Source organism: Typopeltis vanoorti, chromosome 3 (genome assembly GCF_054136105.1).
Source record: "Typopeltis vanoorti isolate ZY-2024b chromosome 3, IOZ_Tvanoo_1.0, whole genome shotgun sequence".
Classification (NCBI taxonomy): Eukaryota; Metazoa; Arthropoda; class Arachnida; order Uropygi; family Thelyphonidae; genus Typopeltis; species Typopeltis vanoorti.
Genome location: NC_143551.1, coordinates 140,726,911 through 140,753,883, shown reverse-complemented (window position 1 = coordinate 140,753,883; position 26,973 = coordinate 140,726,911). Strand labels below are relative to the sequence as shown.

At 34.6% G+C, this 26,973-nt stretch overlaps 1 protein-coding gene across 1 annotated transcript in view; it reads left to right on the top strand.

The window, feature by feature from the left end:
• LOC150108611 (tetratricopeptide repeat protein 37) overlaps positions 1-26,973 on the top strand; it is a 485,241-nt gene that overhangs the window by 70,511 nt on the left and 387,757 nt on the right. Inside the window, exon 9 of the mRNA XM_090416072.1 lies at positions 21,309-21,410. Coding sequence (XP_090272198.1) covers positions 21,309-21,410 — 102 coding nt within the window. The remainder of the gene's footprint in view (positions 1-21,308; positions 21,411-26,973) is intronic.

Sequence of the window (26,973 nt, the reverse complement as noted above, 5' to 3'; positions counted from 1 at the left end):
TTAATGACATTGAAATTCACTAAGTTGTTTTCATACACCCCACTGTAGAATGCTGAGGAGAACAGTATTTAAGTCATTAGTTTTGTAAGATTTTGAGATTTCAGTCATTTAAGTAATACAAGATTTCTTGAATGAAGAAGTAGAACAGTAAAACTATCAATAGGATTTGAAGTCAGAAAGAGGAAGGGTGTGAATGAAAGTACAGAACCCTTGGGTACTTCAACATTGATAAGGATATATGATGAAAGGAAGCCATTCACCACGATGTGCAATGAATGGCCAGAGGAAGCTGGCAATCCAATCACTAAGGGTAGGAGGGAGATCATAAGATAGTAGCGTGTTCAGAAGGTCTTAATGTCAGACACGATCGATCAGATATGATTGAAATATCGAGATCGACCATATGGATTTCTTGAAATCTTTCCATGGCATGTATCCAAAGGTGGGAAAAGTTAGTGAGGAGGTCTACTGTAAAACAAGAATGGTGGAATCCATATTGGTTAACGCTAACTTTTGATGGTCTCCAGGTAGTGAAGAAGCTGGTTGTTGATGATCTCCTTCACTTTCAGAGTACTGAGGTGATAACATTGGGATGATAGCTAACGTTTATCTTCCTTTTTTGGTACATGCTGGATAAAGACTTGCTTCCATGCTATATGGTAGATGCCAGATGAATATGAGAACTTATATAGATGATACAGGATGGTGTAATAGAATTCAGAGCACAAGTTTTGAGCACAACTGAAGGAATACCATCTGAACCAGGAAACTTATTAGTATCAACAGTAATCAGGATTTTTCTGATACCCTTTGGTTAACGATCAGAGGAAGCATGCACTTGGCTGTTTATGGTGGTTCTGGAGGTGATTTGCCTTGGTCATCTAAACAATATTTGGAGGAAAAGACTTATGCCAAGAAGTTGTCTTATTCTTGAGTGAAGTTCCAAGGTCTCATTGAGATGTGCAAGAGGTGGAATCAAGGGTGGGAAGTTCAGCATGACAACACTTTTCCTTAAACATTGGCAATCACTTTATATAGTGATTGCCAATGTTGTGGCGGTAGCAGGGTTTTTCTTCTGGAAACTCGGGTTTTTCATCTCGCATACAGACTAATTGGCCATTTCAGAACACACGCAATTCACAGACATAGCATACTAGTTGTGGTGGTGGTGGAGGTGGGCGGTAGATGGTGTTGATTCGTAGTAGAGGTTTGGTGTAGTGGTTGAGATAGTCGTATGTATCCTCCCACGATGAGTCTTCGGACTCCTTGGAGGTGTCAGGAATAATAATAATAACATCTATTCAGAAGTATTCCACATTGCAATACAACATGAAATGGATAATATAGCAATAAAAATTATGAGATAACATTGTTTGTCAGGAGGGAAAAAACTTCAAAAAATTGTGAGTTTTTCTTCATAACAACCTATACGTGAATGTAATTCCAAAGGATCTCCTAATGGCCTTAGCAAGGACAATTACTGAAGCCTCAATGCTAAAAAAGGAAAAATTTAATCTCTGAAAGAACAACCTTTACTTAAAACTGTTTTAATTTAATCTTAACTTCAAAATCATCACTCTTGGTAGACCTCTCTCATTGCTTCTTGGTATCAAATCTTTGAAATACACCCTTCAGCTTAATGAGTCAAATTCATTCAGCTATACTTTGCTTCAGGCCATTTAATCCATACTAATGTACACATTCATTTGTAATAGTATCATCCCTTTGCCCCCACCACATTCCATAATTTCTTATTTGTTTCAGAGACCAGTAGACCGAGCAAAATACAAAAATGCTTGTTATATATGATACTGGATTCTCTGATAATCCAACATAATTAAGGTTTTATTATGTTTTTTTTTATCCAGTTTATAAGCTCTTTCATTTCTTCTAATTCTGACTGTATTATACCATCTAGATTTTTTTATCTTTCTCTGGTTTTTTTCCCCCTTTCCTTTTTGCTTCTCTCATTCTGATGTGATCTTTAGTTTCAGTTTAATCTGCTGAAAGTTTCATACTCAGACTGAACATAATCTTTTAATTCGTCATTAATGCAGTAGGTTGCTATGTTTCTAATCCATTCGTAACTATTATACTGGATTTCTTTTCAATCTTTTAGCAGTATTTTGATTGTTTTATCTTGCTGATTATTAATATCTGCTGAACACTCTTCTTCTTTATCAACAACTTCTCCAATAGAAACTGTCAGTTCAGTCAGATCAAAGTTCTGCATTTCTTTCTATTTCTTTTCTATCCCTTCAAATTTTTTCTTCATGAACGCTGTTCTAATTCAGGTTTCTTTTTCTGAATTTTCTCTTAACTGGTCTCTAACTTTCCATTTCATACATTCTTCTTGATATTTATTCTAAATTCATTCTCATTATATGTCCCAACCACTTCAAGTCAGAGTTAAGCATTTCTTCAACACTTTCTGTTTCCAAATTATTCCTATTGTCCACATTTATTTTATCTTTTCTTGTTTTTGCCAACACTGTTCTTAACAATTTCATTTACATTGCTTGTATTATACTTACGTCTGTATTTGTTAGTCTCCAGACAAAATGGGCAAAAAGTAACTTCTGATAATCAAATACTTGCTCTTCAGTGGGACCTTACTGTCCCAAAGTAGACTACTTACACTGCTAAAAAAAGTTTGACCCAGTGAAATCCTCTTCATTATCCTAATCTAAACTTCTATCACCAGAAATATTTTATGTTTTCATTACTCTTCAAGACTTGCTGTTGGTAACAACACCATTAATGTTTATGTTTTCTTTACAATTTAAAACTGTGTTCTCATTCTTTCTGCTATTGACATGTAACCCATGATTCTGTGTCACATTGGTCCATTTGTTCAGTTTTTTTTTCTTTAGCTGTTCTGAATTCATCTAAATCACCACATCATCTGCAAACACAGCTCTTTCTGCTTTCTGGTCGTTAACTGTATCTAGGATACTATTCATCACCACAGTGAACAGCAATGGAGATAAGACAGTTCTTGTTGCATTCCATTATTAAGTGTAAACCACTCCAAATTACCAAATTTGGTCTTCCCCCTTCTCTTATATTTAACATATATATTCTTGATCATAACTATTTCTTCTATTTCTATACTTATCTTTTCCAAGCTTTCCCAGATTTTTCCAGTTGAACCCAATCAGTGGCTTTTTTCCACATCAAGAAATGCTATAAATAGTCTTTTTCTAAATATAAAGTCTCTCCATCATTTCCCTTACAGCAAAAATCAAATCAACAGTTGACTCTCCTTTTCTAAAACCACACTGCTCTTCTCTTAGACCTTCCTCTATTTTTGTCTCTTGTTGCCATTATCCTTTCATAACTCTTTGAACAGTGACACAGTAATTTTACTTCTCTGTAATTACGACACTCCTTTCTTGATCCTCCTTTATATATTGGAACAATAATCCCCTTGGTCCAATCATCAGGTATCACTTTCTCCAGATCACTTTAAAGACGTCACATAACCATTTCAGTCCTATACTACCAGAAGCTCTGATCACTTTGACAGACAAATCATCTATTTCAGGAGATTTTCCATTCTTCATCTTCCTTAATGCTTCTTCCAACCACAGCCAGACTTATTTTCTTATTGTCATCACTGTATTCATTCCATTTCATTTTATTATGGCTTTCATATTTGATTTAACAGATATAAAATAATGTTGCTACATCATCTTAATCTTTCTTTCAATAATCACAAGATTTCGATTCCTGTATATTGAAAAACCTGATTTCTCATTGCTTCTTCTGTTCTTCATTAATCAATCTGCTGAACACTGAAAGGGGATTAATGTTTGATAATAATTGAAGCAGTTTGAAGTGACCTTACCACCTTATGGTGAGTCTGTTTATAGATTCTTGAATACTAACAATGTTCATTTTCTAACATAATAATTAATATGATTCTGCCATTGGAATCACTTCTTTACTCTTCTGATTTTCTTAAGAAATCTCTGCCTGTGGTTTCTAATCTGTTTAACTGTTAGTTTTTACCCATTTCTCAACTTATATGTTAAAATTGCTTTTAACAAAATGCTGTTCCCTTCATCAGCAAAAGATCTAATTAGCAGATTTTGCTCTTGTTTTATATAATTTTATTTGACTGGCACCTCACCATACCAGCCTTTCATGTACTATTATCTCTTTCCATATTTAATTTGTCATCTTCACTAAAAATTTGCCTAAATAATTAAGATCTTTTATTCTCTAAGTTTACCATTGAGAATATAGTTCTTGTTTTCTGTTTTTTCTCCTCCCTCTATTTTTGTAATTTTTTGTCTTTTATAAAAAAAAATCTAATTTTCATGCAAAATTTACTGTATCAGGAATTTAATTTTGTTTCATTTTTTTTTAAAAGATGATTTTAAGAGGATAACATCACTGCATACAGGAAATAACTGACCATATTTATAACTAAAAATCAAAATAGAGACATATATAAAGACACAAAGAATAGCGTGGTTGGGGCATATAGAACGAATGGAAAAAGATAGAGGAGTTAAAAAAAACTATTTGAATGGAAACCATTAGAACAAAGGAAGAAAGGTAGAAGATGGATTGATGATGTGCAAAAAGATCTTACAACTTTAAAAGTTAAGAATTGGAAGAATAGTGCACAGAAAAGAATGACTAAAAATTGTTTTGCAAGCTAAAACTCATAAAGAGTTGTAAAACTAGAAGAAGAAGAAGATATCAAACCACACATGAAAGGTTGCAGAAGCATATCACTACTGTCTCTGGGCAAGAGGTTAAGTGAAGAGGGGGGGAGAGAGAGAGAGAGAGAGAGAGAGAAGGAATCTGTTGGCAGATTTCATTCTTGTTTTATATAATTTTATTTAGCTGGCTCCTCACCATATCAGCCTTCATATACTATGGTGCCTGAGTCATCATTGGAGAAGTGCCTCAGGGCTTTATCACTCACCATTTTATTCAGAATTTCTATATTTAAATGACCTACTCTGTCACCACAAATCTTGTTCACAACTTTGCTGATAATAGTACATTCCATTTTGTCCTATTCATTTGATAGACCATGCAGTGTTCAGATGTCCCAAACTTAATCATCTTCAACAAGTGCCTTCAGCACTGATCTGCATATCATCCGTAAAGGGGGTGAGAGGGCAAGGAGAACCTAGTTATCCTCAGTGCCACCAAAATACAGTCTTGCCCCTTTTCTCTCGTTAAAAGGATCTCAGCACTTCCTTACCCTCAGTGATACACAAATCACTAGACAACATCAGATCTTTCTGCTTGGACTAGCATTTCTATTTACCTCTAGCCTCTCCTAGCATAAACATATCGTATTAATAGCTTCCACATCATCTAAAAAAGTAAGCATTCTTTTCTGTGCAAGATTATATTCTCTTTTTCACCCAGTCAGCTATCCCTATCTTTTTGTTATAACCATGTATTGCTTAAAAATACTCCATAGGTCCACGTAAACTATACAAGTTTATTAAAAAAAAATTTTTTTTAAAAATCGGAAATAAAATCAACCTTCCCATATACATCAAGGTATCTCTCCACCTCCAGTTCACCACCTTACCTTCAGATCTCCCATCTGGCTTGTGGAAATACCAGATGATGGTCCCCAGGGCTGGTGGAGAAGATTCTGAAATGAACTACAAGCAAGTATCTGATCACAGATCCAACTGTCAAACCTCCAGGATTCAATCTGCTGTAATACCTCTGGAGCCAACTGAACAGATTTAGAATAGGACAAAGCTACCATGCCCACTTATTAGATCTATGAGGAATTTCACATTCCCTTTTTGTGTGTGTTGCTTTGCAGACTATGCATCATATCATTGATGAGTGCTTCACTCGCTGGTTAACTGAACTGCCAATCTGTATAGTTTTGCTCATTAATTTCTTGTATTTTTATCTATGCATTAAATAAACATAAAAAATATTTTTAAAAAAAAGTACTAAAATAGCATTTTTTTTCTGACTAAAAAATAAATAAAAGAATCCCAAATACAACTTTAGTGAAACATATCACATTACGTAGTATTAATCCCTAAATTAATAAGGCTTTCTTTGCTTAAAAATACTCTATAAGTCCACTCAAACTTATACAACCTTATTAAATTAGTTTTGTGGACTCTTTGGTCTGCTTGTTTCTGAATTAAGCTTCTTAATCACTTTACCACGTATAGCACTAGCATGGTGTAGGTTTTTTAATTACTCTTGTTGGGTATTGAAAAAAAAGATATATAAAAAATAATAGCCCATTGAGTTTCTAAAATTTTTTTATGCTGCCAATTTGGAAATCTCTGTATAGGTGAATATATTAAAAGCATACAAAAAAAAGGAAGAAAAAAAAGAGATTGCAGAAATTGGATTTAGTTTTCCAAAACAATTGAAGAAGACAAAGTTATTTGGTAGAAATCCAAAATTCCTTACATCTCATATATATATATATATATATATATATATATATATATATATATATATATATATATATATATATATATAACTATATAATAACTATATTTGCTGGTGTGCTTATCTGAATAGTTAGTGTCCACTCTCTAACCAACAGGTTATGGTTTCAAATCCTGATGTGGATGAATGTTTGTAATTGTCTTTATAGCCTGAAATGACTTTAAAAAGTTTCATATTTGCTGTCTAGAGCAGGGTTTCTGGATTATGTAAAAAAGAAATAATAATGCTTAAAAAATTAATTAAAAAATCCCTAACCTGCCCATACTAATGCACTGTAGGTTTTGAACACACACTGAAACATAAAAAAAAATATACAGTTCAAAGAGACATTGCAAATGAATTCCTCATCCACTTAATGCAGCAGGAATCAAGATTTAATATTCAGCCACATATAATCCACTCATTTCCTGTTCAGACAACAATTGAACCTTTTGGTCCCTTGCCAAGGCCATTAGATGTGCAACTTTTGCCCATTCATGTTTCCATCTTCAGATGTTACTGCAATAAAATTATCCAAAGACAAGGCTGATCTAGTGGACATTTTGGTCCAACTCTTGCATTGATATCCAAGCCAGTTCCTTCTCCATCACTTTGAATGTAATGTGGGGAGCAAAGAACTTTTATCAGAACTTTTCAGCTGAAGGTGAGTTAGCCAGTTTCATATGGAGATGGTGGGGGTTTTTCATCCCTCAAAGCAGACAAACCAGCCAGAAGAACACACAATTTGCAGACAGTAATCATTGACCAGAAACATGGAGTTCAGTACACTGGCTTCGTAGTCTTAGTTGCTTTGGCCATAATCCAAATCAGTAAATCAATCAAATCCCACATACACACTTTACCAAGGATTGCTCATTGCATGCCTTCGTTAATCTTTTATCAGAAAGATTTCTTCAGAAAGAAATCAGAAGAATTCTGATTTCTTCAGAAAGAAATCAGAAGAATTCTGATTTCTTTCTGAAGAAATCAGAATAATTCTGAATAGCTTAGATATCCCCAAAAAAGTAATCTGATTCTGATGAATCCCTCCTATTGTTTTAAAAACCTGTGCCCTGTAAATTAACACCTATACTACCGTTTCAATCTATCCCATTCAGTTAGCACCTGTCTACAGTATGGGAACAAGAATGTAATCAACACATTCAAAAAATATACTCATAAAATTCAGCCAACAAACTATCATCCAATTGCTGTTACTTATTTCATTGTTCTCAAAAAAATCAAGAAGCTTATCACCACCAACCTCTTCACCACTTGGAGACCCGCCAGTTAATCATTGACCAGAAACATGGAGTTCATTACTCATAATTCACAGCTGATCTTCTAGCCATCTCCATCCACCTTAGACTCAAGCCATGGAAAGTTTTGGAGAAACTTACCCAATTGCTCATCATATTTTTAGAGTATATTTTCGGTTCTGACTCGGAGGCCTGTTCAGCATGTGACCATCTTATCTTATGGTCTGCCTTCTGTTCTTGCCATTGCATCACCAGCTTTCTTTCTGGTCATTCAGTGTGTGTGTGTGTGTGTGTGAGAAAATCTGCAGCAAGGAAACCACCAACCATGGTTGGTGGTTTCCTTGCTGCAGGTTTTCCCACCAATGCAGGAGTACCACAGAGACTCTGTATGTTACCCTTTCTTCCTCTTCTACATAAATAACCTCAGGTCCAATCCATAGTTATGCTGATGACAGTATACTCCATTCTTCTTTTTCATTCTCCAAAACTTTCCAGGCCCTGTAGTGCACAGTCATCAGAAGCTTCAAGATTTTTCATAACCAATGCCTAACTCTGATCTACTTGCTATTCTTCAGGGTTGGAAGCAAGGATGCACTTGTGAATAACACACTAAAATGCAGTCCTGTCTTATTTCTTTTAAGAAAGAAAGATCTCGTTTCCACTTATTCTTGATGCTAAACAGGATCATGTCCCTTTTTTGGGTTGATTTAACCTCTAGTGCAGTGATGGCAAACCTATGATACACGTGTCAGCACTGACACACTTGAGGGTTTCAGGTGACACACCTTGGATGTTGAAAAATATTGGTATTCTGATGAAAAAACTGCGATAAATTGTGTGTAAGATCGCTCTCAGTTAAGGCGAAGGTAGGTTTCGGTTCATTGAAAGAATTATATTTTATAGTTAGCCTATTTCTATTTTATTTTGTAGTTAAAGCTATAGCTCTTCTACATACTCTTGTGAAAGTCTATTTTCTGCCTTAAATAATATCAAATCGAAAGGGAGAAATAGATTGAGCAATGATTTGAGCGCTGCCTGTGTAGCATTAAAATGTACACACTATAGCCCTTCTATAAAGCAACTTTCTTCCTGTACTCAGCAACAGAAAAGTCATTAAATGTAATGTAAGTTGGTAATTCACTTTATTAAATTAATTGTATAATATGAATTCATAGATTTTATATCAATGTCCTATTAAATAAATAACCTAATATGATATGTATAAGTCACCATCTATGATTATGTAGTTAAATTTATAATGCATGTATGCCAGTGGCACATCAACAACGTCAATATTTAAAAAAAAAAGATGTTTGACACACCTGGGTAAAAAGGTTCACCATCACTGCTCTATTGTCTTATGACAGAAATGCATCTCAGCCATAGTTTTTTCTCCTTCCAAACAACTAGCTATAATTTTCTGTTTAAGACACAACTTCTCACCTGTATGTATAACTGCTAATTCCATATAAATCCTTAATCTTCCTTACCTTGAGATATTTCTCACACATTTGGGATGATGCACCTAAAACCTTCTTAGGTTTTTGATATACCATCCCAAGAGGGCAATCCAATTAGTTGATAATTCCTCTTTCACTGATTTACTCCAGTCATCCTCTCTCTTTCTCTCATAGATATTCTCTTTCTTTTTATGCTTCTGTTGGTATTTCCATGGACAAGTTTCTGAACTGGCCTTTCTTCCAAAACTAACATCAGCACCTGCTGGTTAACATCCATTTACTGCTTAGCTTCAGACTTAAACAACTCTTCTTCTCTTTCATTCTATATATCTGTGTTCTTTGGAAGAGCTTGCCTCACTTTCTCCACTCTTTCCTTTTACTTTCTTCCATACATCATAATGATTCTCTATAAGTGTTTTGACCTTTTGCTTGTGTGATGCTAATGGAGGGGGGGGATGTAAAGTTTGATATTGACGAGGTAAATAAAAAGAGTAGCTATGTGCACTCATGAACTTACCAGTTATACAGAAGCAGCTCATTCTCCTGTCCACGAGTGAGCTTGACAGGCTTCTTGCATAAGTCATATTCAGACTCCCTCCAGATCCAATCTGGCAGAATAAGTTGCAGCATGATTGTCTAAGACTCTTGATTTATTATCAGGCTTCCCATTGTTTAGAGTCCTAGTACCATTGCACATACTACCTAGTGACTTGCCTGTGGAAGTGATTTGCTGCTGTAGCCTTGATAGAAAAGCTCCGAGTCTCTACAGTGTCTTTGTTATGTCCCTGATAGTACAGTACAGTATGATAAAATGTTATACACGTTGAGGTATTACCCTCTTGAACAGTGTTCCTCCTGTTTTGTCAGGACAAATGAAAAGTTAGCTAGAAACAAGTTCGGCTTCAATAAAAATGAAGAAAGCTCAACAAAATTGCTGTTACCAAGTTAAAAAACACACAAGTGAGATACTTATAAATACATTGATCTCTCAATTATTTTTGACCTTAAAGACTGAACCTTCAGTTAACTGTCTTTTGAATTAAATAGTATGTCAACCACCTTCTGGCACAGCATTATTCAATTGTACCTTCATTTACCTGACTCTTCATTATCCAACTAGTAAATAGCTTTCCCACCGTAGTCACTATGGTTACAAGCAATACCTGCTCTCCAGCCAACAGGTTATGGGTTCAAATCCTGCTGCAGGCATGGATGTTTGTGATTGTTTTTAGGTGGGAAATTCATATCATGGCCCAGTGTGAGAGACTACCATTCCACTTATTGGAGGCCTGAAAAGGCTTGAAAACGTTCCATATTTGGTCTCTAGAGCAGGCTGTCCAGACTATGTAACAAATAAATAAAGAATAACAAAAGATATATATGAAATTGATAAAAATGGAAAAAAAAATCCTGAGTCCACTCATGATACAAATGTATTATAGGTTTACAAATAACCTTTTGTAGGTGGGAACCACATAAAAAAAAAAAAAAAAAAAAAGATTGGATAATTGAGCAATTACTGTGATAACTGTTAAAATTTTATTTAGGTAATAGTAATCAGAAGAAGGAGGAGATAGTTATACTAATCAGCACTAAACAATTTCATTCAAAATGGAAATCAGACAGAATGGCAATTGGACAAAATGAAAAATCTCTATACTGAGTATTCCTGGTAAAATGTATGCAAGTATACTTGAGAAATGGCTTAGAAAATTTTAGAGGGAAAGCTTAAAGAAGAAGAAGCTGGATTCAGGACAAATTGAGATTGTCAGGATCAGATTTTCCCCTTAAGACAAATGTTGAAAAAGCATGGGAATATAACAAGGATCTGTATTTAAATTTCGTAAATTTGGAATAGGCATATGACAAGGTGCCAAGAGGAAGTTGTTCAAAATTGCTTCAGTTATGTGGTGTAAATGGGACATTATATCAAGCAGTGCTTGGTCTGTATTTCAATTTTAAGTCAGCAGTTAGAATTGAAGGATGTACAGAAGATGGTTTAATCAGGTGTGAGACTTTAACTCTATTTCTTTTAGAATCCAAACCTGACTCGAGACCAAATTAAAAAATATATACATTTAATGAAACTAAAACATTATATACAGTTTAAATAAAATCACATAACTACAAAATTAATTGGATCCAAGGCCTTCTAAAATAAGTCTACACTTTAGAGATTTTCTTATCCAAAAAAATTAAAATCATTCATTTTATAACTGGTTTGTTTAACATATACTTAATCATGTCTACCACACTAAAAACTTTCTTTATACAATAACAAAATGTTCATCAGTCAGTTTTCTTGTTGGGCCCTTTCCTGAAAACAGAACTACCTCTTCACTTCCATGGGATCCTTTTTTTTTTTTTTTTTAAATTCTTTATTTAGCATATGATTTGTTCAATCATTCCTCCTGTTTCACTGGAGTATAAACATTATTACCTCTCACAGTTTAATTTGATGCACAAATTACTAATTTTTGTACTAGGGAAAGAAGTTTCTTCTACTACTTCATAAAACAACATATCTAAGTAGAGCTCTTCATGTTAACCTCTTTACAGTTCCAGATTTTACTAATTCCATCACTTTTTTCCAGTAGAATAACAAATAGATCTGGCATCCTTTAGACAGAAGATGAAACTTTTCATTCTTGCATTTCCTCGAACATTGAATTAGAACGTCATCTCCATCATCATCTTTTATTTACTTAATACTTGTTGATAGTCTCAACTCTTCCAGTTTAAAGACTCACAGTGCTATGATTCCTTTTCGGAATCTTCTATTAATATTCTCCCGGATGTCATGTTTTCTTAAAAACTTCTTAAGAACAAAATTCTCTTGTTGCCATTCTCAAATTTTCATTCTCTCACTCTCTCTCTGTACTTGTTTTTGTCATTTCCCCAGATACAGAACGCTCTCACTGTCAACTGTCAATCACCAATCAACCTCCTTGGTGAGCATTCACACTTCATGTAAATGGCAAGCGAGAAGTTACATATAATGGCTGACATGTTGTCTCGTTAGCGACAACAGAACGTCTTAAAAAAAAAACAAAAGATATCTCAACACTTAACAGGTATAAATTACAATAAAGACGACTTGAATTATTACAAACTATCAGAATCTAGTAAGGACATCAATTTTCAAATGCTTTTCATTTCATTTTGACAATAATGGGCACATCTCAAGTGCCAATCATATGCGTTACGAAAGCAAAACTAATAATGTACTAACAGAGAAACAATTGTAAAATGATTCATAATTTTAAATTAAGATTATTTTTATATCAGTTATGTGGTGCAACCAATTAATACTTAGTCCATATTTCAGTGTAAGTCAGCAGTTAGAATTGAAGGATGTACAGGAAGATGGTTTGATCAGGTATGAGACAATGGGATACGTTATCTTCGCAGTTATTCATCATCCATATGGATCATATGAAGGAAAGTGGTATTAAATCTGATATATCAAAATTGGTGATGTTAATCTTAGCTCTTTACTTTATGCAGATGTACTTCTGAATAAATCCAGTACAACTCTGCAAAATTCCATGTCTAAATGGAATAACTGTTGTAAAAAATTTGGTGTGAAAATCAGCAATAAAAAGACAAAGACAATGAAAATAGGCAGAAAAATTGAAAACATGAACTGTATCCTGAATGGAGAACCTATAGAACAAATAAAATATTTCAGCTATTTAGGCACAGTTTTTAGTGAAGATGTTAAATTAAATATGGAAATAGACAACAGAATTAGTAAAGCTGGTATGGTAGAAAGTTAGCTGAATAAATTTATATGGAATAAGAGAGAACTTAGTCAAAACACTAAATTAGCTATATAAAGACAGTGTTCAGACCAATTGTAACTTATGTATCTGAGAGCTGGGCTAGAAATAAAATACTTGATCAAAGATTGGAGACCACAGATATGAGAGTTCTGAGAAAGATTAGTGGAGTGAATAGATGGCATCAATGGAAGTATTATATTAAAAATGAGGATATTAGGAAAGTACTTGCCATTGTTAGCATTCAGGAATGCGTGAACAAGTTCTTTCCTAATATCCTTATTTTTAATACGATAAGTGTAACTACTTATGGTATGGTCACATTTCAGTGGCTATACCATATTTTACGTATCATACCATTAAATAGCCATACCTTCTGTTTAAGTGACCATATACTATACAATGGTATGGTCACTTTAAACACAATGGGAGAGGTAAGATTAGCAAAACAAGTGTCCTTTGCACGGATCGTAGGAAAAAGACCCATAGGAAGACCAGTATCTAGTTGGATTGATACATGCCATAAAATTAAAAAAAAATCAGATTTGATAATATTGACAGATAACAGATTAATTTAAAGAAAAATTGTTGGTAGGAAGTTAGTAATGATGTAACTTTTTTGTGTAGTACTATTATAATATCCTGTAAACCTCTCCTGAAAATATATATGAGGGACATCCAGAAAGTAAGTTCCGATGGGCTGTAAGAGAAACAAAAATATACTTACAAAAAAACGATTGGAAATTAAAGTGGACATCTTTCACTACTTTTCTACTTAATTTCTGCCATTGTTCAGGCACTTATCATAATGGGGCACTAAGCGTTTGTATACCTTCATCGTAGAAGGTTGCGGCCTGTGATGCAAATAACTTATTGACTGCTTCTTTGACCTTGTTGTCGCCTTGAAACCGCTGGCCACCAAGGAAAGATTTCAGATCTTTCACCTATTCAAAGATCTGAAATCTTTCCTTGGTGGCCGGCGGTTTCAAGACGACAACAAGGTCAAAGAAGCAGTCAATAAGTGATTTGCATCACAGGCGGAAACCTTCTACGATGAAGGTATACAACTTTTGGTGCCCCATTATGATAAGTGCCTGAACAATGGCAGAAATTAAGTAGAAAAGTAGTGAAAGATGTCTATTTTAATTTCCAATTGTTTTTTTTTTTTTGTAAGTATATTTTTGTTTCTCTTACAGCCCATCGGAACTTACTTTCTGGACGTCCCTCATATATACTTTCAGGAGAAGTTTACAAGATATTATAATAGTGTTACATGAAAAAGTTACATCATTACTAACTTCCTACCAACAATTTTCCTTCAAATTAATCTGTCATCTGTCAATATTATAAATATTGGCATATAATTTCAATAAATTAAATGTCAATAAACATTTAATTTTTATTGACATGAAGATAAATTTTTATTGACATGAAGATAAATCCCCCATATAGTCCTGACCTTGGTGCAAGGTCAGGACTATACGGAGGATGATGGAATTGTTCCCTGCCGAAGGTGACGAGAAGTTGTTGTGTTACGCTGGCCATGTGTGTGTGTGTGGCCGGGCATTATCATGAATCAAAACAATGCCCCTTGTAAGCATGCCACGTCATTTATTCTGGATCACACAACACAGTTTCTTAAGGGTTTGGCAGTACATACTTGCATTGATTGTGGAGCCTTGACCCAAGAAGTCTACCAGCAAAATTCCTTGTCCCAAAACACAGTGCACATGATTTTCCGAGTGGAAACTGTTGTCTTCAATTTCGTCTTGACTGGTGATGAGGTATGCCTCCACTCCATGGACTGTTGTTTAGATTCAGGGGTTGCGTGCGACACCCAAGTCTCATCTGATGACAAGTCTGCTCAGGATAGCACCGCCATCCTCATGGTAGCATGTCAAGAATTCCAATGCACTGCCCAGCTGATTCACTTTGTGTTGTTCTGTAAGCAACTTCGGCACCCGCCGCACACACAATTTCTGATAATTCAGTTTCTCTGACACAATTTCATGAAGATATAAACATCAAACTTCTGGAAATTGCAGTGAGAGTGACGTCATAGTGAATCCCCTATTCTGTCAAATTTTCTCTTCAACTGAATGCACCAAATCATCAGTCACTAAAGATGGTCGGCTGCTCCATTCATCATCGTGCACACTTGTCCTTCCTTCATTAAAAAGTCTTACCCATCTTTGTACCATTGAATCGCTAATTGTGTGATCTCCATAAACCTCAATAGTTTGCTGATGAATTTCAGCTGCTTTAACATTCCTCGCATTCAATAAATGGATGACTGACCTAATTTCACATGCGACGGATGATTCGATTTTCTTAGACATTATAAACACACACGAAGAAGTGTATGCACTTCTTGGTGTGTACAGACATTCACTCCGAGAATGTCTGAAAATGGCACCAACGCCTTGCTAAGGAATCAACAAACTCAGCATGTATGCGCACCATTGCGATTGCAGCGCTGCAGTGAAAATATTTAAAAATGGAACTTACTTTCTGGACGTCCCTTGTATATCAGGAATTTGATGGTGATTAAATTGGATCTCATAGAAGATTCTGATAGGGCAGAAGTAGAAAGAGTTTTTTTTTTTTTAATCATTAGAGATGGCACTGAACTAATGATTTAAAAAAAAGCTGGTTCTCATTAGACATCTGAACAGCTGAGTAAGGAATGAATACCATACATATAGAAATGTTTTAGAAAAACATGGATAAGAGAACAAAGCCATTCCTCAGATACTTCTGGATATCTGTTCATGATGACTGGTCATTATTAATACTATGCACCAATATGAAGATGTAACTTAATTCACATGAATCAAATTCACACAACAGATACAAAAGTATACATGAGATTTGAAAAAGGAAGTGATTGCCATTTAGTGGCAGCAGGATAAAAATGTAAAATCATACTGAATAGAAAAATATGTGACAAAGTTTTAAAAATAATCAAAGTTGCAGCTTTCAGGGTTATATATTCAAATATACAAACACTATTGCAAAAAATAAATAATAAAATAAAAGTTTGAAAATAAGAGCCAGTTTTTTGAGTCTCACTAACAAAATATTGAGATAATCCATGGCAAGGTTGTATGCAAAATCATAATTTCATGACAGAAACAAGACATTTAAGAGATAATCCTGAAAAAGAAGAAATGTTGAATTCCTGGAAAGTTAATAAGCAGGTGCCTTCAGAGAATACAATTCTTGGAAAACGTTTGGTAAGAGTATAGAAGATAAATATCATGAAGCTATTGAAAAGTATAGAAATGAAGGGTAGGGTATTGTAAAAAAAAAAAGATGATAAAGATGATATGAAAACTTAAGATAATGATATTCCAGATGTCAAGTAATTACTTCAGACATCCATAATGTTATTTCATTAAACAAAACAAGCAGACACAACAGATTATAGAAAATATTCAAGAGGAATTCAGTTCAGGAACATGTATCAATACTTGGAAAAAAAAAAAAAAAAAAAAAAAATGTAGACTGTGCAGAGTGATATTCAGCTAGAGGAATGTTCAGTATGAGGTAAAGAACTTTTTACAGTGGGTATACTACGAGTATATAATTCAGAATGCATGGTCAGAAGGTCGAATTCCTGATAACAGGAAATAAAACAATGTGAGAGTCGCACAGGAATTTCCCTGCTGAGCATTCCAAGCAAGTTGTATGCAAATGTACTTGAGAAGAAGCTACGAAAAATTGGGGAAGAGAAGTTTATGGAAGAAGCCAGCTGGTTGTGCCAAATAAGGGTTGTCATGATCAGATTTTTACTTGAAGACATAGTCAAGAAATCATGGGAATATAACAATGACACAGTAACTGCTATTTTGGTTACAGTCCACATCTATCATTTTTTGCATTTATATTCAGATTGAAGTGTTATATTTTGAGGCTTCTTATATTTATATTGTGCTTGGAGTTTGTGTGTGTGTGCGTGATTCCATATCTAAGGAATTTTCTTAGATATGAATGAATTCATCAGAGTATTAACATTTAATATAATCCTTTAATAGCTCAAATTATGTGGTAATGTGTATCATCAACAGCATTTGTTGTCATTTCTTTTAAAATTAAATAATGTGATAGAGCTTCATGACCAAGTGAGGAATTGATTCTAAATTTAAGCTAATGTTTTAGTCATGTAAGATTTTTTCTAAAAAAAGCAGGTGTTAATGAATACCAATGAATACCAAATATTAAGTATTTTCAGAATTTGGGATTGCTGCAAATATATATTGATTGATTCAGCCAGACAGGCATGTGGTGAGATTGTCTGCAAGGATAGAAAAATCAGAACTCCAACATGGACACAGGAAGTTAAAGAGGCAGTGAAGCAAAAGAAGAAAGCATATCAAAAGTTCCTGGTGACACCTGTGTAAAACTAGCGAAACAAAAGTCATGGGAAGACTTTGGTAAGAATATAGAAAACAAATATCAAGAAGGTGGCAAAATATTCTGGAGGCTGTTGAAAAAGCTCAGAAATGGAGGAAAGAGAGTGCTATAAAAGGAATTAGAGGTGATAAAGGTGACATGAAAAACTGGTGAAAGAGATATCTTTGATGTATGGAATAATTACTTCGAGAAATTGCTAAACAAAACAACTAGTGACAGCACAGTAGTAAAAAACACTCAACAGGCATGCAATCAGGCAAGCCATCAAAAGCCTAAAATGTGGAAAGGCAGCAGGAGTAGATAATATTCGACCAGAAATGCTCAAGTATGGAGGTATTAGTCTTACAGTGGCTGCACTGCATAGTTCAGAAGGCTTGGACAGAGGAACAAATTCCAGATGATTGGAGTAGAGCTCTCATAGTACCCATATATAAAAAAGGGAAATAAAACTGATTGTGAGAATTACAGAGATATTTCTCTACTGAGAAATATCTCTGTAATTTGGTTCCTGATAAGATTTATGCCAGTATACTTGAAAAATGGTTGAGAAGGATCGTGGAAAAGAAGCTTGGTGAAGAACAAGCTGGATTCAGGACAAATAGAGGCTGTCAGGATCAGATTTTCACTTTACAATAAATAGTTGAAAAATCATGGGAATATAACAAAGATCTATATTTAAGTTTTGTAGATTTGGAAAAGGCATATGACAAGGTGCTAAGAGTAAAGCTATTCAAAATGCTACAGTTGTATGGTGTCAATGGAGCATTATATCAATACTTAATCTGTATTTGAGTTATAAGTCAGCAGTTAGAATTGAAGGAAGGACAGGAAGATGGTTTGATGTTAAATCTGGTATCAGACAAGGATGTACATCCCCTCTGTTATTCATTATCTATATGTATCATATTATGAAGGAAAATGGTATTAAACCTGATATCAAAATTGGAGATGTTAATCTCAGCTCTTTACTTTATGTGGATGATGTTATACTTCTAAATAAATCTGCTAAATTGAATTATTGTTGTAATAGATTTGGTATGAAGGTCAGCATTAACAAGACAAAGACAATGAAAATAGGCAGAAGCATTGAAAATATCAACAGCATTGTGAATGGAGAACCTATAGAACAAGTAAAACATTTCAGATACTTAGGCATGATTTTTAATGAAGATGGTAAATTAAATATAGAAATAGACAACAGAATCAATTAAGCTGGTATGATAGGTTGTCAACTGATTAAATTTATATGGGATAAGAGAGAAATTAGTCAAAAAACTGAATTAGCTGTGTTCAAACTAATTTTAACTTATGGATCTGAGAGCTGGGTTAGAAATAAAACACTTGACCAAAGACTAGAGACCACAGATATGAGAATCCTGAGAAAGATTAGAGGCATGAACAGATGGTATCAGTGACAATATCATATTAAAAATAAGGATATTAGAACTTGACATTGTTAGTATCCAGGAATGTGTTAGCAGAGCTAATCTCAGAAGGTATGGTCACTTAAACAGAATGGGAAAGGAAAGATTAGCAAAACAAGTGTTCTCTGCCAGGTTGGCAGAAAAAGAAGAAGATCAAGGTGTAGATGGATTGATACAGTAAAATATGCCTTAGAAGATAGAAATATGAAATCTGATATTTATTATTCTGGAGTCTTGACAGGTAACACATTGATTTGGATGAAATTTGTAGATAGGAAGTTAGTAATGATGTAAGTTTTTCATGTAGTACTATCATATCCTCTACACCCGTTGAGAGTACATATCAGGAATTTGATGATGATGATGCAAATATATTTTTATTTATATGCAAGTGTGCAGTATTTTATCCCATGCTATATGCAACGAAATGTTTATCATTTTAAGCTTTTAAGCATATTAAAAACACATGGTTTTCAGTCTTGTACATCAGTGCTTCCCAAACTTATGGATGTAAAGGCCCCTCTTTGGAAAAATTGGAAAAATTAAAGTATTTCGATGGGGCATCGAAATACTTTAATCATAAATTTTAATCATAAAATAATAATCATTAAAAAAATCATAATACAGACATATATTATTATAATATTTCTTGTATTTATATTCAATACAAAGATTTTGTGTTTGTAAGCTTTTTTGTGCTTCTTATCAATGCCTTTGAAATGAAACTTATAAGAATAAGCATATATTTACTAATATTTATTAAGTGCCGAAATACGTCGGAAGCAAAATTTGCGAACCACCACCAATGTGTGATTTTTTCCATTAAAATATAAAAAAGAACAAAAAAGAAATAATAAAAATTAAATATGTTTCTTTTAAGATTAAACAAAAATAACTACTTAGTCTTAAAACATTTTAAATTTGTTTTCATTATTTCACAGCTCCCTTAACAAAACTTTGGACCCCAAGGGGGCTGCTGCCCACAGTTTGGGAAGTGCTGCTGTACATGGTGGTTCAAGAAATTAGGTTTGTGCTTTTTAATGTTCATCCCACCCACAAGAGGTTGTAAACCTATAGTACATCAGAATTATAACATTAGGTGGGTTAACAGTTAGATAATCCACGCCCCTGTTCTAGAGATTAAACATGGAACTTTTTTCAATCCACTTTATACATCCAGTAAGCAGGGCAGTGGTCCCACTGATTTATCACTCCCCTAAAGATGTTCAGAAACACCCAATCAGTTGAAGAGCAGGTATTCTATCCTCAGTTAGGCCTGCTAGTGAATCTTCTTCACCATTTTCTGTCCACTGCTGGACAAAGACCTCCCCCAAGTCCTCTATTTAGCCCTGTCTTGAGCTTTTCTATGCCACTGAGTTTCTGCCATCTCTTTAATCTGATGCTCCTACCATCTCTTTGGTCTTCATGTTGTTCTCTTTCCTGTTATATACCTATTCGTTGCCATTTGGATCTTTTAATGACTATTAAAATGTCTCTCACTGTATTCTGAGTTCTGACCAAAGTATTGCACTTTCAGTCTACAATGGTAATACTGTGTGATAATCTTTCAATTTTCCTCTGGATAGTCCTCAACATGTTGGCCAATTTTTTAGTTCAAGGCCATGTTTACTTCCATATGTCATGATTGGTATACAACTGTCAAATAGTATATTTTAAAGACAGATTGGGATGTTTCCTTTGAGTACTTCAGTGTTTTCTAAAGGCTCTCCAACCAAGTTGAATTCTATGTATAATTTCTTCCTGTATGATCTTTTGTTGTAAATATAGGAGATTACTGTTCCATTTTCTTGGTGTTCTATTTGTACTAGCTTTTTGGTGATGTATTTATTATACATCAATTTTGTTTTCTCTTGATAGTGATATGAATATTTATTAGATTCACATTGAAATACTTGTTTCTTTCTAAAATTGCATTGGAAAAAAAAGTGCTGTTGTAACTTGATCACACAAAACTAAAACTGGTGATATAACATATAAATATGGAAAGCCTTAGACAGTAGCATTTGAATTTGATTTATAGGTTTGCAAACTGTCTACATATATTAATGTAGATTGATGCAGTGAGTCCATCCATGTCAGCAACAGTTGCTTTTTGTTTTATTTTATTATTATTATTTTCAGTTATTTTATTTATATTTCAATTATTTCAATTATATTATTCTTGTTTTAAAAATGCATTTTCTTTAATAGTGCAAATGTAATGAAAAAACCTGGTTTTTTCATTACATTTCATTTTTCATTTGTATTTTTAGGTTTGGTGCAGCTTAAATGTCGACAGGTTTGCAAACTGTCTACATATATTAATGTAGATTGATGCAGTGAGTCCATGTCAGCAACAGTTTCTTTTTGTTTTATTTTATTTTATTATTATTATTATTATTTTCAGTTATTTTATTTATATTTCAATTATTTCAATTATAGTATTCTTTTTTTAAAAATGCATTTTCTTTAATAGTGCAAATGTAATGAAAAAACCTGGTTTTTCATTTGTATTTTTAGGTTTGATGCAGCTGCCTGATTGCGTGGAGGGATGGTTGCTTGTTGCACAAAGTCAGCTGGTCATCTCTCACTTTCAAGAAGTTGAAGTTTCTGCTTTAAAAGGTTTTTAAATGTTTAAATATGCATATTTTTAAGTTTGTTTACAAAGAAACAATGTACAATTTCTTTATTATTAGTTCCTGTATTATACATTTATTTTAGTTACTTTCATTTCCCTACCACTATGTCATAAAAGTCACACTTAGTTATTACTGTTATATTAGTTCTTTTTAAAAATAAATAATTATTCTAGTTGCTCATACTCCAAAACTACTTTATATAACTATTCTTCTATAAATTGTTTTATCTTTAATAGGAATTCTGCTTATTAACTAATTATCATTGATATTAATTACACTAAGTGAATCGGCCTTTTCTTGGTTTTTACATACTTTGTCTTAATAACTAAATCAGCCTTTTCTTGTACTCACAATGTCTCTTCTCCCCCACTCCCCCCAATTATTGACTTTATTTTCCTTCTTTTAACATTCTGTTGCATAGTGCTGGCTCATTAGTATAATGAAAATTCTTATGAAATGTTAGAAACAGTTTAGATACATGTAGTTTCAGTAATTTAAATGTAATTGTTTTCCTTTTGTGTTTTCTAATATAATATGATACTTAGGTGAAATATGAAAACAGAAAATTAGAAATGAAAAGTAGAATTTTATTATTCCATGTTTTAATTATTCTATTAGTTAATATTCTTATCCCGCATGTTTCGCTTCATTCTCGAAATACTGAATTTATTCTGAAAATTATTTTGATAGTTACATTAAATTTAATTTGCCTCTCAATAATTAACTACCTAAAAGTAAATGTATTCATACTTGTGAATTTAGGGACACAAAACACATGTATTGAAATTATTGTTTTGCTTATTATTAATAAAATAACAATTGACGCTTCGATCCCTGTATTGAGGTCATCATCAGAAAGATACATGTGTATATGAAAACAAGCTACATGCTCTTGCATTCTACAAAGGTAAATTGAATCTTCGCTGTTAATTGATCTTTTACTTAGCCTGACCTCTAGTGGTAAAAAAAATACTACAATAAACCCTGCTAAAGTCCTCCCTTACTAAGATTTTCTTCTGGACTTGTACAGTTCAGGTTGCTATTGAATGTTAAAAAAAAACTTCACCAAGTCTTTTTGTATTGATATTTTTCTTTGGCTTGTTCTGGTTGCTATAATGGTTGCAAATGGGTCCTCCACATTCTTGGAATGGTTAGACCATCATTTTTGTTCAGGTTAGGATTGTTTTAGCATTTCACATGCTTCTTTAAATTTCCTCTCGAACCAGGTTTTGGTGTGGTGTAGGGACTTGGTACCTTTCCAATAATTTCTGTCGAATGTCTGGAGTACGTGGTCTGAAAGGCCGGTTTTTCAAAATTCAGGTATTTAATGTGTCGTTTGTGTTTGTCCTTCCTAATTGGGATGGTTTGCCCTGTTTCCTCTCTGTATAATACGTTACATTTGCATTGTATTTTGTAAACCTCTGGGTGGGCTAGGTGTGGAACAGGATCTTTGGAAGAATTGAGTAGGTGCCTTAATTTTGTTGGGGGTTTGAAGGTGGTTTTGATGTTGTATTTGTGTAGTGTTCTGTCTATTTTTTCTGAAATGCCTCTAACATAAGGTATGGCAATAGCATTCTTGAAATCTTATGTTAGAGGCATTTTGGAAAAATAGATAGAACACTACACTTTTTATGTTTTAAAGCTACTGTTGATTCCAAAAACAGTCTCTCTCTCTCTGACTTATAATGACTTATGTAGATGTGCCTACATAGCACTTCTGTTTTCTTCCATTTGATCCTGTGTGAAGGGGGTATCCAAGGCATGGTCTGCTAGACCTGACTTGCCATAAAGATAGTGCCGGATGTATTTTTTATGTTCACCAAGGTGGATGTCAACAGTTCTTCTTGTCTGTCAATAGTAAGCCAGCTCACAAGAACAGGGCACTTCATAAACTCCTGTATGTGATAAAGAAAAGAGTTTGTTCTTAGGTGAACGGATGAGAATTGCCAATTTGACATATGGTTTAAACATGGTGCATAGCTGATATTTATTAAGTACTCTAGACATCTTTTCAGATGTGCCTTGAATGTATGGGATAGTTACAGTTTTGCTGTAGTCCTGTGTGATAGGCGAAGGAGAGGATTTCTGTGGAGCATTTAGTGTTTTAGCTATTGGTTAAGAAAGTGTGACTCAAGTGAGTGAGTTCAGCAGTAAAAGCATTGTCATTGGAACAGATAGCTCCAGTTCTGTGAATTAGTGTTTTTAGGCTACCATATCATTGAGCTGGAATGATAATGTGACTGTTTGTGCAAATATCTTCCTGTATGTGTGGGTTTTCTATAAACATAATTAATTTGAGGGTAATTTAGCTAAATGTTTAGTAAGTTTGTATATGGGACTATTTTACATGTACTGCAAACACATAAGCCTTTCTAAGAATTTGATTCATAAATATATAAATTCTTGTAAATTCTTATGTAACTGCTAATGTTGAGAAACATAACACTTCAAGAACTTTGAATACCCATTTCCCAAATAAATGGTTTTGTAGAAAAGGACCAGTTTTTTGGTTTTGTCATCCTGACTTTATCACACACACACTTACGTAAGAGCTGAGTTATAGGTTGGATGTATGATAAGATTGCTAAGCAAACTCTTACCATTTGGACTGTCTCAGGACTTCTGCAGATGGATTACCAGCTTCCTGTCTGGATGCACACTATGTATGATGGTAGACGGCTCCCTATCCTCTCACCATCCAACTAATGCTGGGGTCCCACAAAGTTCAGTTCTCTCACCGACCCTCTTCCTTCTGATCCACTTCAGTTGACCTCCAACCCAATACACAGTTTTGCAGATGACAGCACATTGCACTCTTCCCTTTCATTTGACAAACCCTACTCTACACAGCTCACTTCAACTTGCAGAGCATCAACCACCACATCCCTTAATTCTGACCTCCAAGCCATCCTCCAACCCACTTATTTCTTCCTATGAGACTTTTCCTGCCATTTTTGCATCAGACACTTGTTTTGGTAATCTTTCCATCCTAGTTCTGTTTAAGTAACTGTACCATCTTGGATTAGTTCTGCATACATGTTTTGTTTGAGTGTGAGTAATGTCAACTTCTTTTCCGATATCTTAATTTTAAATGTCGTCTTCCTATTGATGCCATCTATTCACTCTTAATTTTCCCCAGAACTCTCATACCCATAGTGTTCAGCATTTGGTCAGCTGAACACTATGGGTCATTTTTTTTTAACTGACTTCTCTCTAGTCCATATATTAAAATTGGTTTCAGCAGTGCCCTGTATACTGCTTGCTAGTTTGGTGTCGTAGCTGATTTCTCTCTTGTTCAATATAAATGTATTTGTTTTCTGCTATACCAACTCAGCTTATTATACGTAGGCTGTTCAATAAGTTATAAGACTATATTTATAAGAAAACAGATTACCTTTAATCGTCATCGTTTACATGGTCTTTTTCGAAGTAACTACCGTGAGACGTGATGCATTTGTCCCAACGTTGCATCCACTTCTTAAACACATGTGAAAGTCCGTTTTTTGAGAGTTCTTTCAAAACCGCCTCTGCAGCTTTTACACATGCTTTATTGCTTTCGAAATGGTGGCCTCTTAGTGGTTTCTTGAGCTGAGGAAACAGCCAGAAATCGCACGGTGTGAGATCAGGACTGTATGGAGGGTGTGGTAGGATATCTGTATTGTTCTTCTGCAAAACGTCCACTACACAACCAGTAATATGTGGCCTTGCATTAATCCGCATAGTATGAGCCATTTACAGTATTCCCAGGTTCTACAGCGTGTTAGTAAACAATGCCTTCGTAGTCAAAAAAACATTATGGTCATAACTTTACCAGCCGATTTTACAGTTTTTGCTTTCTTGGGGGTAGGCGAAGACGGATGCTTCTATTCACTGCTTTGTTTGTTTCATTGTAGGGTCATAGTGATACAACCAAGCTTCATCTGCCGTAATGATGCGTTTTAAGAAGTTGTCGCCTTCTTGTTCCAGTCTTTCTTTCCATTCTGTGCACACATCCACTCGATGCTGCATTTGCTCCGGTGTCAAGAGTTTGGGAATCCATCGGGCGCAAACACATTTCAGTCTCAAATGTTCAGCCATGATTGAGTGAACCCTTCCCACAGAAATATTCAGGACAACATGCAGCTGGCGTACTGTAATTCTGCGATCCTCCTTGATGATAATTGCTGCTGTGTTGATCATTGTCTCTGTGATGGACGTTGAAGGTCTTCCCTCATGTTCAAGATCTTCCACATTTTGCCTTCCTTCCTTAAAAGTTTTATGCCAGCGAAAAACACTTGCCCTCGACATTGCTTCATCGTGGAAAGCTTCGCGTAGCATGTTAAAAGTGTCCGATGCTGATTTTTGCAAACGCACACAAAATTTAATCGCATAATGCTGTTCCAAGGACGCTTCCATTTCGACGACTGGTTGCGGCTCGTAGGCGCGCCGAAACAAGCTTGCGTTTAGTCACGTGACACTCTGGCACATCAGCCCGTATATGCCATCTATCAACCTCTTTTATTAATACAGACAGCAACATTTCTTTATTCCACAGAAATTAATATTGTGATGAGTGGTTTCGCGACAGTAAAATAGTGTTATTACTTATTGAACAGCCCTCATATTATCTGTTTTCATATTTAATTTGCCGTCTTCACAAAACATTGTGTCTAAAGAGCTGACATGTGTAAGCTGTTCTGTAGGTTCACAACCAAAACATTTCAAGCATTAATTTTATTCCTTAGCACTAGGTGACTGTCACTTTCTGATCCAGTTCTGTACACTCTTGTATCTTGGCCCAGTCTGAGGACATTGCTATCATAAATAATGTAATTAGTTTTCTTGTTTAGAGTCATTCTCCACATGGCAGAGGAGAGAATGGCATACCTCACAAAGCAGGCAAACTGTTTGGAGAATGCATGCAATTAACTGACATAGTACACTATCTTCATAGTCTTAATTGCTTTGTCCATAATTCCAAAACAACAAGTCTCTCCTTCTGCATCTCATCATCATCATCTTATACCCTCTTTTACCTTGCGGTGTCGAGGGTCCATTGATCATCGGACCTCACTCCGTTTACAGGATAAGGTGGTCAGCCTTATGCCCCAGTGTATCCTATAGCCTGTAGTGTTGAGTTCTCAAGGCCAGTTTGCCTGCTTTGCGGGATGAAAAACCCCAGAATAAACTGGGGAAAAAACCCTGCTGTCCACGCCCAAGACTGGCTAACTTGGCTATGGCTGAGGAAGATCCTTCAGCTCCTCACGTCACCGACGGGAATCGAACCTAGGACACTCCTTCCCCAGGCATATGGTTGCGAAGCGCACAGCCACTAGGCTAACCGTGCGGACTCCTTCTGCATCTGTATGTTCATTTTTATGTTGGAACTTAATGTAGTAATTAGTCCATATCACTTGAGTAGAAATTTTGCAGAAGACATACTGCTTGTAAATCATTTGCACTGCTTCTCTATTAGCAAGTTTTTGTAATATTTCTACTCTTTTGTGGAGACACTTGCGACACACATATTAGAGACAGTTGTGAAGACTAAACAAAAAAATAAGCAA